Source organism: Sinohyriopsis cumingii, chromosome 1 (genome assembly GCF_028554795.1).
Source record: "Sinohyriopsis cumingii isolate HCF-2022 chromosome 1, ASM2855479v2, whole genome shotgun sequence".
Classification (NCBI taxonomy): domain Eukaryota; kingdom Metazoa; phylum Mollusca; class Bivalvia; order Unionida; family Unionidae; genus Sinohyriopsis; species Sinohyriopsis cumingii.
The window spans coordinates 132,011,141-132,024,471 of record NC_142961.1 but is presented as its reverse complement, the minus strand read 5'-3'; the positions used below and the strand labels follow the sequence as shown (position 1 = coordinate 132,024,471).

The 13,331-nt window shown below is 35.2% G+C and overlaps 1 protein-coding gene across 2 annotated transcripts in view; it reads left to right on the top strand.

Annotated features, from left to right (window-relative positions):
* The window catches only part of LOC149807876 (dystrophin-like), a 68,468-nt gene that overhangs the window by 12,235 nt on the left and 42,902 nt on the right, over positions 1–13,331 (top strand). For both annotated transcript variants that reach the window (XM_089971504.1, XM_089971514.1), the window contains exons 5-9: positions 577–772; positions 1,341–1,426; positions 5,387–5,466; positions 6,714–6,788; positions 11,627–11,738. In XM_089971504.1, coding sequence (XP_089827630.1) covers positions 577–772; positions 1,341–1,426; positions 5,387–5,466; positions 6,714–6,788; positions 11,627–11,738 — 549 coding nt within the window. The remainder of the gene's footprint in view (positions 1–576; positions 773–1,340; positions 1,427–5,386; positions 5,467–6,713; positions 6,789–11,626; positions 11,739–13,331) is intronic.

Genomic DNA, 13,331 nt, shown 5'->3' with positions numbered 1-13,331 from the left:
AGAAAACAAAAATGGGTGAATAAATGAATTGAGATATATTTCAGTAGAGTTTATGGTGTGAGGAGTACATAAATGAATATAATTTTGTATTGTACCACCATCAATTATGGCATTTGAAAATTCTGTGAACTGAAGATTTACTAGAAAGATTATCTCACTGTTTAAAAGGTAAAGGGAACTTTGTAAAAATAATTGAAGAACTTAACAACAAAATAAAAGTGGGGCATTGCAGATAGTTGATTTTTGGGCATGATGTTTGGGCAGTTTAATGTGAATCCTGCAATCACAGATCTAGGAACAGACCCAGCACTTTCTGCACCAGCTTTCCAAAATATGCAAATAGAAAATATTTTATCCTAGTAATTTGAATAGTTTTCTTATCAGATTAACATACGGTCACTGTTCATAGATGATCTTTCACCCAACAGATAATTTTCTTTACAAATTACTTACCAGAGAAACTATTCTTATTTTGCAAATGCAGTTTTAATCATTTAAAATTACACTTGTTGATCTTGATGGTAGTGGCATGAATATGTAAGAATGTTACATTCATGTATGGAAATATCTTTGTAGTGGACCAAGTAGACCTTACCTCCATCCAAAGGGTTTTTGAAGAACAGGGCCTTCCTGCAGGGGCTAAGCAGATCATTCATCCAAGATATTTGTTAAAGATATTGACAGTAATATACACAGCTCCTAAAAGGAGCCCCAGGGAAACAGAGATACTGGCTTTATTGATGCAAAATGTTTTGATCAAGTTGTTTGATACGTAAGTATGATTTCACTGTGTGTGTGTGAGAGAGATAGAACAAAGTGCAAGGGTATCAAAATTTGGGTGTGGTTGCCATGCTTATGTTGCTCAGTTCTCCCTCCAAGTGAAGAAGCTGCCGCAATTTAAAATTTGTCTTGTCACCCCTGTTATGAGTTAATTGAACTGTTTCCCACATCTACACACAGATTCCATTCCTTTTCACCATGAATATTGTCTTTGTAATCCTATATAAGCCTAAATGTAATTATAACAGTGTTTGCTATATCCATTGTTGATGTTCTCTTTCATTATCCCTTGTAAAATTGAACATATTCATTGTGAGATATGACACAAAATGAGATGCTCTTCTGTCACTTGATTTGAGAAAGCAGCTTACGTGCCATAGTTTCATTTTAGTCATCTGTCAGGAATAGGTTTGTATTTTTCATTCATGTTTAAGTAAGTTTACTTAAGTAAATCAGCCAGTTATTGATACAGTTCTTTTCAAGAATCATACCATTGAATATATATTTTTCATTGGGTAACCATAAATTGAATGTAAGGAAAATTTCTCCGTCTTTTGCAGAAATCGTACTGGTTGTATACAAGTAATGTCCATCAAGGTTGCATTGGTTGTTTTGTGTGCTGGACGGTTGACAGCAAAATATAGATGTAAGTTTATCAGTGGAAATTCATTTTTGTTTCACAAGGAAATTTCTTTAATAATCTGCACTTGCTGCTGTTGATTCTAACAATGGACAGTTTTATTATATCACTGGGATCATTGACATTACTTACTTTTGTTGTTTTGATGATGATTGTTGTTATTATTATTACCATTATTTATATTGTTATTGTTATTATTGCTTTTTATATTTGTTCAGTAACGAAAGCCAGCCACTAAAGCAAAATCACATTTACAGTAAAGCTTGTGCAAGTATTTGTTTCTCCATGAATTGCAGTGGGGGGTGAGGATTAAGAAAGATTTCGTCCATTTTTTTCCACATGTCTTGACATAGTAGCCATGGCTTCTTGTGGAGAATAGCTCTGTGCACCACTCTTTCTCCTGTAGTCACATCTGACAATCACCATGGAGTGGACATGGTGTCAGTAAAGTGGTCATGATATGATTTACTGTTTGTTACCCAGGCAAGCATGCACTCAGCGTTTCACTGAGCAAAAAGGAGAGCATCATGTGGCACTGTGTTATCTACAGCCTTGTCCTTATACATTTACATATGTTTTTATAAAGAAAATGTCATTCTTCCAAATCAGATTTTAGATAAACACTTATGTAATGCACTGATGCTGAACTTTATTAGTACTATATACTAAGGAAAAACTGATGTAAAATGAAAGTTATTTGCATTTTGAAAATGTATTAAATGTGCGCAAGAGAGGTATGGGAGTTAGGTTATGAGTGTATGCCAAAAACTGATTAAAATGAGTTAGAATCAGGGGCTAAATAAGTAACACAGCATATAAATAAATGGAATATAATTATGAATTTGGGAATTTGTTATAAGCTTAAAGTCAATGAAATGCATGTGTAAAATCATCTAATTCTTTGCGGCAGAGGGAGAGGAGATTTGTTCATGGCTGGCATGCCAATCCATCTGAATGTTTTCAATTTACATGCAAACCAGGCCATATAATATTTAAATAAAACCATATATTGGATGAGGAAGTTTCATATTCAGATACTGTTTAAGAACAAAAATGCATGATGACATTGGTAAAACATGGTTCTCTTCTTTAGCATGCTTTTCTGAATCAGACGTGTCAGCATTACATTTTAGTGTTGAGATGATGTTTCTGGCTACGTGTATGTTGATATATTTACACAGATATTGTTTTTTTTTAAAAATTAAAACAGTAGGTGCGATTCATAACATGCTGGAGGGGAAAAAGGGGATGTTGTTGGAGGTTGCTAGAGAATGTGCTGTAGAACACTGAGTTACATCAAAAATTGAATGTCATTATTTTTAATTAACCATGATTGGGAAAAGATGTAGATTAAAACATGAAGATAACAGGAGAAATCAAATTGCAAATTAAAGGAAAGATTGATTGAATGTTGTCTCAGCATCACAAAAAAGTCAGCTAAAAACTTTAACTGAATCCTCATAGAGAGAGAGAGAGTGTTAAACCCTTATGCAGAATTGCTGAAAACAGACAAATGACTGCTTATTTTCGGCAAAATTAGATAATGGACATCAAATAATCTGGGATATCTGACTGGAATTTTTTTTTTTTGCGGATATTGAAAAATATACATAATTTTGACATGTTTGGTTTGGTTTGGGTTTGTATGGCACAGCAACACGTGAATTCAAAGCAAGGTCAGAGTGGCAGTTTAGTCCCCTGCCCTGAAATTGCTGACAGGTTCAGATGCCTAGACAATTGGAGATGGTTGGCAGGATTACTTGTCATGGTGTGTCCATGCTCAGTTCACTTTGCATATTTTTTTTTTGCATTAACACGAACAAATTCAAATTTTAATATCAACAATGACCCATAGTAGAGTTGCTTATATAACTACACATCTTTCCCTTAAATAAATACAATAAATAAACCAGGTAAAGAGTTAGCACTATTGTAGGAAAAGAAAATATGAAAATCTTTAATTGCAACTTGATTTTCAGAGAGTGAGAACGGGACATTAGCCATGGAATCATGACAATTTCCCACAACTTTATTGATCTCAGTAATAAATTTAATTCTTATTAATTGCAGACAATTAACTGATTTCGCTGTTAATTTCTGGGTTATAATTGCAGCTGTTAAATACATTCCAAGTCAGAAGGCTTCTTGTAATATAACTTACACCTTTCCTGAGCCAAGCATGACATCATTGTTTGATGCTATTTCTTGTCAATATTTTATAACAGTATGACAGTGATTACTGCTTTGATTTCTGTAGAACATTTTCTGATGTAAAATCACTCTGTGGAGGACAAGGTTAGGACTCTTATTGAAAAACTTTAAAACAGTTGTCTTGCAAGAATGTGTGTGTGGAAAAAACCAACTTACTCTGTACTTCATTTTACTTTGAAAAAAATTATCCTTGTCTGAAAGACCGCTCCGGTGGCCAAGTGGATATAATGTCTGCCTTGGATACGGTAGGTTGTGGGTTCGAAACCGGCAGAGTCATACCAAAGACATAAAAATGGTACTAACAGCTGCCTTGCTAGGAGCTCAGCATTAAGAGGTTTGTATTAGGTTTGGTCAGCCCGATGTAAGGATAATGTTACTGGGTGGGACATTAAGCTACTATGTCTTCCGCATGATGCCCCATTGCTAGACATCACTAAAGCTCAGTGAGATCACTCATAAGGACAGATTGGTAGAATTGGGAAAGTGATTCAGAATTGCCAGACAGTATATGATGTGTACATGTTTTTATCATGTTAAACATTTTAATTTGACTTCATTTGGATTTATCTAGAGTCCTGCAACAATGAAAACAAAGACTATTTAAGACTACAGGACATTTTATTCAGATCAGTAAAGAAAAGAAACTGCATTGTTTAAAAATGTCTGCTTATTTATTAAAGCTCATGCATGTAACTATGCTTTTATATTGAATTTGATGTTCACACTTAACATTTCAACAACTCTGACATGTTTATATTGAATTTGATGTTCCGCATAACATTTCAACAACTCTGACATGTTTATATTGAATTTGATGTTCACATATAACATTTCAACAGCTCTGACATGTTTATATGACTTTTGGACCTGACTCCCTTGGAGGGTGACAGGTCCTGAACCTGCCACCCATCAACACTATTTTCAAGCTCAGACACATTTTCTGAGTTGACATGTTGATTTATAGGTATCTACCCCTCCACCAAGGAGCAGGTGTGGAGGGGATTAACTGACCCATCATGATACAGCATGGAGAAATGAAATATTGCGTCAGCTGTACAGTGTATCAGTTAGTTACCGTACTAGACTATATTGTTCCTAAGTCCACACTAAAGCTCAATTTTATTAGCTTTGTATTTGAAGGTTGATTTTTAGCCCCTACTGTACAAAGCTGTGAGTGTATTCTAGAGCTTAAAGCAAATTTATATTGGTGTTACAATATACCCAGCTTTGCAGATAGCTGCTCTTCTATTTTGAAAACAGTTTAAGTCCCCTCAGGCACTTGAGGTTACAACTGGAGTGATCCTGGCATAGGACAGATAAATCTAATGTACAGTGTAAATTTACCAACAGTGAGGAGGAGTAGCTATGTTGTTTGAGCTGATTGGTTTATGCACTGTGTTGAAATTAGAAGACATTTCTTCAACACAAAATCATTATAGTACATGTTTATAAACCTTATGTACTTATCAGTAGGTAACATGTATATCCACATGCAATCATATCTCCTATCACCTGCCACCATGTGGAATTATGAGACTACTTTGGTAGGTATTGGCAGCCAGTTGTTTGATAGGTGACTATAAGGTTTTGATTTGAGGTTGGGAGATATTTTCTACTTGTGTCTTTAAGCTTAATATTTTCATTGTCACAGACCTATATGTGCATAGATCTTTGTACTAGAGTGATCTTTCTTGTGCACAGATTCTTGCTTTAATAATAGATTTTGTACATGTAGAAATCTGCTTCTATTTTTAGTTTTCTATCAGGAGTTGCATGACCCCAGCACCTATATCAGCAAGAAGTACCTGGCAACATTTCTACAAGATTTGATGCAGGTTGGTGATACAAGAAATGTATATTGTCTAGCCAGCATTTAAATTGATTTCAAACAATGATTATTCAGTATTTATAAGATAAAATGTTGTCTTTGATAATTAATTGATTAATTGATAAACAAATTAAAAGGACAAACTGCTAATTGAGTGTATAAAACTAATCTAGAGGGGGATCAAGAAAAACAATGTAAACTAGGGCAGCCATATTAGTGAGTTTGCTTATGTTGTATGTTTAGATGTGATGTACATTTATGCTGGTGTACATTTATGCTGAAGTACATTTATGCTGATATACATTTATGCTGGTGTACATTTATGCTGGTGTACATTTATGCTGATGTACATTTATGCATTGGGTTTTGCTGTTTATATGATGTATACTCAGATGCAGTGACATAGAAATTACTCCACCTTGGTTCTCCAAATCAGTGACCCTGTACTACCAGTAGCCATTCAGCATATTAGCACTAAAATTCGTTGCTTGTTTCCATTCAGATTCACTGGCTGCAAACAGTTTGGTCTAATAGGATTTTAAATTGTTAGAGGCAACTGTCTTTATGCAGAAATCATAAGGTTTCTAATATTTTTCATCAGATAATACATTTTGATGAAGATTTTAAAACATTTATTGTTGCAACAAGAAATGAACTTAAACAAAGAGCAAGCCTAGTTATAACTTTTCTGTCAGTAATCGCAGTGTCAAGATAAATACAAAAAACTATATTTTTTGGGAACAGGCATTGTTTCAGAAGATTAAGGAATAAATTTATTTTCAGTATTATCTCAAATTGGCAAGTCACAAATAATTTTCCCAGTAAATTTATAAACCTGTCATGGGCTAGTGGATACTCGGTTTTCTGAATCTCTGTTGGTTGTATCCAACAACTTTGATGAAGGCACCATATTAATTTGTGACCAAAATTGTAATATCAACAACAAAAGTGAACAGTGACTGTTCGCTATAGATACAACAGACTAGAAATTAAATAAAATGATACCTATGTTTTTCATTGATAGTGTTATTCTTTCAATTTTCTCGGAATGTTGCGATATCGGTAGTCACTTTTACAGCAGCAGTGACATTGTTGATAAAGGTCTAACATTAACGTTTTGGAAAGTCATATGTTCTGCATCTGTTGTTGCATTCAACAGAAACTTTGGTACAATATTACTTTATACCTAGAGTACCAGGATTCATTGGCAAGGAAGGGCAGTTTGTGGAACACTCGTTTTTATTTCTTTTTCAGTTTCCTGAGCTTTTACATGAAAGTGTTGCCTTTGGAAGAAATGTTGAACCTGCCATAGCAAGCTGTTGTCAGCTGGTGATTTAGTTTTATTATATGGTGTAAATTGACATAGTTTATGTGCATCTGGATTTTTTCTTTTCTTGATCTGACTCATCCTTTCTGGGAGAGTTAAACTAACCTGTCTTTACTAATCCCTCTGTATAATCAACTAGCAGGTTAAAGAAACTCCCATGTTTCAGTGTGACATATAGAGCCCTATAGTAATTACATTGTCCATTGGTACATCCATAAAACTGTCCCTCCACCCATTCGTCACCAGCTTGGTGTGTGCTGCATAACATTACTGGAACTGGCTTGCAGCTTTATGTTGTTGAGACCTAGAATGAGTTTGATTTTAAACCTTCATAGTAGTTATTTAGAAGAGTTATAACCCTTTGATTGCCCCACCCAATGATGTTTATTTCTGATTGCCCCACCCCATAATGTTTACTTCTGAAAGATAACTTCACTGAAAATTGTTGGATTTCAACCAGATTTGGTGTATATGTTTTTTTTTCTTGATGAGACATTGAAAGACTTTCATTTCCAGCATTCAGCAGTATTATTTACGGTGTTATTGATCCTGATAATGTACACCAAAACTTTTTGCTTTCCACAGCATAACTTGACCAGTTCATTGGGCATAAACCAACTTATAATTGCAGCTTTATCTTGATAACACCTCAGACAAGTTTGTTTTCCAGCATTCCATGTCGTCATTTGCAGAAGTTGATGCCCCTGAGTTTTGAATGAGTTTTAGGTCTCACTGGACAGTTTATCTGGTGAATTTTCATCCAACAATGACCAATTACAGAAAAATGAGAAAAATTTTACACTGGAGATACAAATAAAAACAAACTAATGATTTTTGTAGAAAGCATACATGTGAGATTTGACTGCAGTAATCAGGTTAATTCCTGATGCAACTGGTGGTTTTTATACTGAACCAACACTGCCACCAATCCCTAAATTTTACACTCATTTTTGACAAGAAATAGCTAGTTTGAATATTTTCCTGTGACAAGGCAGCTAAAAGAATCAATATGTGCCTTATGCATGAATAAAGTTCACTAGTACTATAACAAATTAGCATACTTTTAATCACCCCTCAACCATCTAGATTTTTAGATATTTACCTCTGTAGCAGACACACATAAATACGTAAGCCAAGTCGGCAGCTCATTTGCAGCCCAAGTTACGCATTTGATCTCCAGTACTCATCTAACTGTAACAGGCAGTCACCAACAAGCCAACCTATTTCCAAACCTAATTCAAAGTAAATCTAAACCACATTATAGATTTAGCTTATGTGTGAATTTATAAATGTTAGGCTTGTGATAATTAGGTTCATGCCTTTTACCTTAAAAATTAGGGGTGTGTGTGAAAATATACAAAACTAACCGGTGTGACCTTATTTCAAGCATTCCACTCCATCATTTACAGGAGTTTTGTCCCCTAATTGTCATCCTAAACTTTCATTTCCACATTACATCTTTACTTAGGATCTGAGTCTATGCAGTTTGTTAAGAGTATGCAGTAGAAAATAGATTCTGATCTGCTAACACATTATGCAGCAGAAGATCAGGGTCCATGTTGTTTGATGCCATAACCAACTTATAAGTAAGTAGATACAATGTGATTGAGACAATATGACCTAAACTGAAATGCATTTCTGTCATGCATGGGATAATAGAGATTTGTTTTGGCATGGACATTTTACTTGTGTACCATATATACGTGCTTATAAGTCAAGACCAGCTGCAACTGCACAGACCTAGATCTGACACTGCATAATGTGGCTGCTGATCTGGGTGTATGCAGCTTGTTAGGATTCATCAGTAGAACAAACAACATATACTTCATTTGCTGGCTTATGATACAACAGCAGATCAGGGTGTTTGTAGTTTGCAGTTAGACTTGGCTTATACATGAGTATATATGGATTCTCTTAAGAAATATAAGAACAATGGTTTCTTGTCAAAGATATAATTTCTGAGACAACACTGTGATTCATGTCATTCACACTGTTCTTCAATTTTGTTGGTGCTGAAGTAACATCACCATGAGAAAAGTGTTCAGTTGGTGTTGTCTGTTAATAGAAGCAGTATAAATGTAGTACAAACATAATATATTATCTGGATTATATTGACATATTGGAAATTAAAATTGGTAGATAGAAAAACTCTATTACTGAAATGGTCATTGTATGCAATTAGGATTGTTGTTGTTGTTGTTGTTGTAGGGCTTAACGCCATTTTTCAGCACTAGATAGGCTATACATGGCGGCCAGTATTAATGGTGGAGGAAGAACCCGGAAAAACCCCGGAAAGATTAGGATTGTTACTTATGTTCTTGAATACAAACAAGTTCTCTGTAATACAATTTTTTACTTAAATTTCCCTGGTGGGTTTCCTAATTACAGTGTATTCTGAAGGCCTGGCTATAATGTTCTTTGTTACAACATTTAAGTGGTGTTGGTGTCTGACTAGCCAAAATGGTCTAAAGAACTCACCATTATGGATCACTGCCCTCTCACCTCTGTCAGTGTGGGTTCAAGTCTCAGGCTGGGTTAGTGTGGGTATGTGAGAAAGCTTGCCAGTAGCTTCTCATGGGTCAGTGGTTTTTCCCGCAGGTTTCGTGAGTTCTTCCTCCTCCAGTTGTACTGGCTGCCATATATTGGCTATCTTTTGCTGAAAAATGGCATTAGACGCCATAACAACAACAACAATTTAATTGGTTATAGTATTTGTGTGATCTGCCTGAGAAAATTTGCTAAATTTTAATGATTTTTATCAGATAAACAATGGCAGTCATTTAAACAACAGTGATGTAACAACAAAGGCACAAGGGAACAAAGTGTGATAATCACACTTGATTCATAATCTGTAAAAGAAAAGACCTAACAAAGATGCCAGGCAACAAAGGCATGGCAATCATACCACATTCGTAATTGGTACTTTAGAATAACTTGTTGCTGTTTCAGTGCAATAATATTAAATATTTATGTTTTATATTTCTTTGACCAGATAATTAAGAAATATCCTTAGGTAGTTGTACTGTATCTGAATGTTAAATGAGTACAACTTTAAAATAAATCTCTCCTGTTTTCATTCAGAATTCTGACTTGTGAAAATACATGAAAATTCACCAGGCATAAAAAGAAAACAAATGTCTCTTTAGACACAAAGCTATGATAGAAAACTTCTTTGGGGTACCCATTGATCTTAATGATCGGTTACCTGAGTACCCAATCAAATGGAAATTGTGTTAAATGTGTACAAGCCCGCAGTTAAGTCAACATTTTATTTTAATTCACAGTATCCTATAAATATCACTACCTAATGTCAACTGGTACAAAGTCCAAGAATTCATCCTCTTTTTCTGATAAAGTCCCTAAATACTTCCATCATCTTGTAAACAATCATGGTCTAGTCATCATAAGTCATCTGACTCCCTTTCTATTTGGGTGCTTTGGTAGAGATTGAGCTGGAACTTTGTAAGTATCACTTTGTTAAATCTGTTGAAGGTTGCAACTAAACATGTCAGCAAGATCAAATTACCACCTTCTTTTACTTACCACTGTACTACACTTGTGGTTCAAATCAAAGAGTTGTCACATGGCACAGCAAGCTGTGGGATTAAGGTCAGTTATTTATTGGAAGAGGCAGACCTTTTCTTGGCATGGAAAAAGTGCATGTATTTGCAGCTCAATCAAACTGATTGTCGGCTTGAAAACAAAGTGCTGACTTTACAAAAAACCTGCATATGGCAAAATGAGTACTCAGTGGCTCATATTAATACCTGGGTTATTATGAACTGGCGAGTACCCAGATACATGTTGGTATCTTTAATGTTGACAAATTCTTATGATGGTTTATTATTTTTTTCATGATGACATATGATTTATTTATACAATGATATGTTATTTGAAAATTGTATTACCATTAATTACTAGTTCTGAGAATAATCATACCAGTACAAATTTGTAGTCGGTGTCACCGATATGGGCAAGTATGTAAACATTTTGTATTAACTCCTTCAGCCCCAATCCCGCCTGTAGGCGTGATGAGGCTGTACCCTACTTTCGAACTCTGTGACATCCAGGTCATTTAAGATAACCAAACTGGGTGGTATTACAATAAATCATACAGATGTAGCTATGCAGTGATACCAAATGATCTGGACTTTCTACTTGCATTACAGAATGCAAAGGGGAAAACATATCTTTTGAGACTCTATTTTTTTTTTTTTTGCACCAAAACTTCGCTGATTCTCGGAATCGGATTTTTGTGTCTTCATTTTAGACTTTTCAGCCTGTGATCTAAGGCAGACTGGTCTGAGCTGCACACAGACAGGTGAACCTTTGCAAAATGTAGGATATGTTCGGGATTGGGAGTAAGAAGTGGCCAGGAGTTGAAAATGATGGGCCCAATAAGCAAACAAAAAAAGGACCCCAACTATTACCCTTCTGCACATGTGTGTGCCAAATAGCCAATGAAAATCAAGTTTTTTAGCACAACAAGGCATCAGTCTAAGAGACAAACTCTTAGAAGCAGATATATTTGGATGTATTCAGAATTAACCTCCAAAATGCGTTTATTACCCCCATTTCAGGTGAAAATGACAAAAGTGTCCAGTGCCAAATGAGTTAAGAAGCTATCCAAAATGATGAATTTGGAATCTCTGTAAATATAAACAATCTCTGCTGTGTTAGCATGAAAAACATAGGTACATTGAAACATGCTGCTGTCATCCAGGAACTTCCCAAACATTTTGTTATCTATGTATGATTGATAGCTGTCAAGGCTGTTGGTAATGAAGTGTCTCTTTTCTCATTCTTAAATGAATAACCCAACCCTTTGACTGCTTTCCAGGGTCAGGGTGATGGCAGTATATCAGAGGATGTCTTTTACAGCTGGCTTCAGAAGGAGCCTCAGACCATAGTATGGCTTCCCACAATGCACAGGGTTGCTGCAGCTGAATCAGGTTTGAATTGGTTCTTTGCTAGTTACAGATATTTGTATTGATGAGTTTGCTTTGTTATCAGTGATATTTGTATAATATAACAGTAACAGTTGATACAGTTATGGTTTCTCATTCCTGTGTTTGCTCACATATGGGTGTTAATGTAATATTGAGAAATATATATATATATCATTATGTTTTGGATAAAATTAGTGAAGCTTTATCTCCATAACATACAATCTGATCTCATTAATCTAACCCTAATTGAACTTAATGCCTTTTCAGTAAAATGCCATGAATGGACCAGATGTTCTGTTACTTCAGTATCCAGGGGAAGAATAGAGTGGGTTGTTCCACAATATTCAGTTTTCACAGCAGTTAGTGTATCAGCATCCCTAATTCATAGCTGCCAACCCTCACGATTTTTCAACGATTCATGGATTCATGCCGCAAGCAAAAAATTCACGAATTCTCCAATTCTCAATTATTTTAAATCTTTAATAAAATAACCGATTTCCCGTTAAGCGCTTGTCATGATATTGGCAGTTGCTTTGAAACGGTCTAGTACTGCTGGTCACGATATTAGTAGAACTACAGCCGATTGGTACAGTTGGCCCGGTAGCAAGCATTTTAGCTTATTTTAATCTATATGTATAAGAGTAGTTTTACAAATGCTTTTGAAAGAAACTGGGGTCTAACTGGAATTTTGCTCCACGCATGTGTCACCAACACTGATTTGAATTACCGTTCAGCGTCGCATGTAAGATCTTGAAAATGGCTTCACCACCAAGGAAAAAGAAATGTATTGCTCAAAATTTGAAGTTTAATTTGGAATATACCAAAAATTGGCCGTGCATTCAGCCATTAAACATTGATATACATCATGCTTTTTGCACACAGTGTCCACAAATTTTAGTATTGTGCATGGTTGCAGAGATGATGTGAGGAAGCACATCAGTTGCAAAAAACACGTAGAGGTTGGGAAAATTAAGAATTCGCAGATTTCAGCTCTGGAATATTTTAAGCCATCGACAGAAGACCTGCAAGCTACCAACGCTGAAGCATTATTTGTGAGTTTTCTTGTTGAACACAATCTATCTTTATCAGCTAGAGACCATGCTAAACATTTGTTCCGACAAATGTTCCCAGACTCAGAGATTGCTTTCAAATTTTCCTGTGGAAGAACCAAAGTGCTGCAGCTCCTGTGCATTCCTAACAGTGACAGTGAAAGAGTATTTTCTCTAGTGAGGAAAAATAAGACAGACTTTAGGGCCTCCTTAGGCGCAGAAAATTTATCAGCAATTTTAGCCACCAAGATCAGCCAGCAGGCAAGAAGCCTGAACTGTTTAGAAAACAAATTTATGATCAAGCAATTGAGGAAGTTCAAGTTTGCCACAGTATCATGTCTTGATAAATAACCACAAGAACAAGTGAACTTTATGAATACCATAATAAATAGAAAAGCAGATATATTTCTGTATATATGTAGTATTTTAGTTTTATATTGCAATCTTGATATAATGTAGTATTGACAGTCAGAATGGATGGAGTTATTGTCATGGTATTTTTCACTAATTCGTGTCCAAATTCACTAATTTTTATCTCTATTTTCAC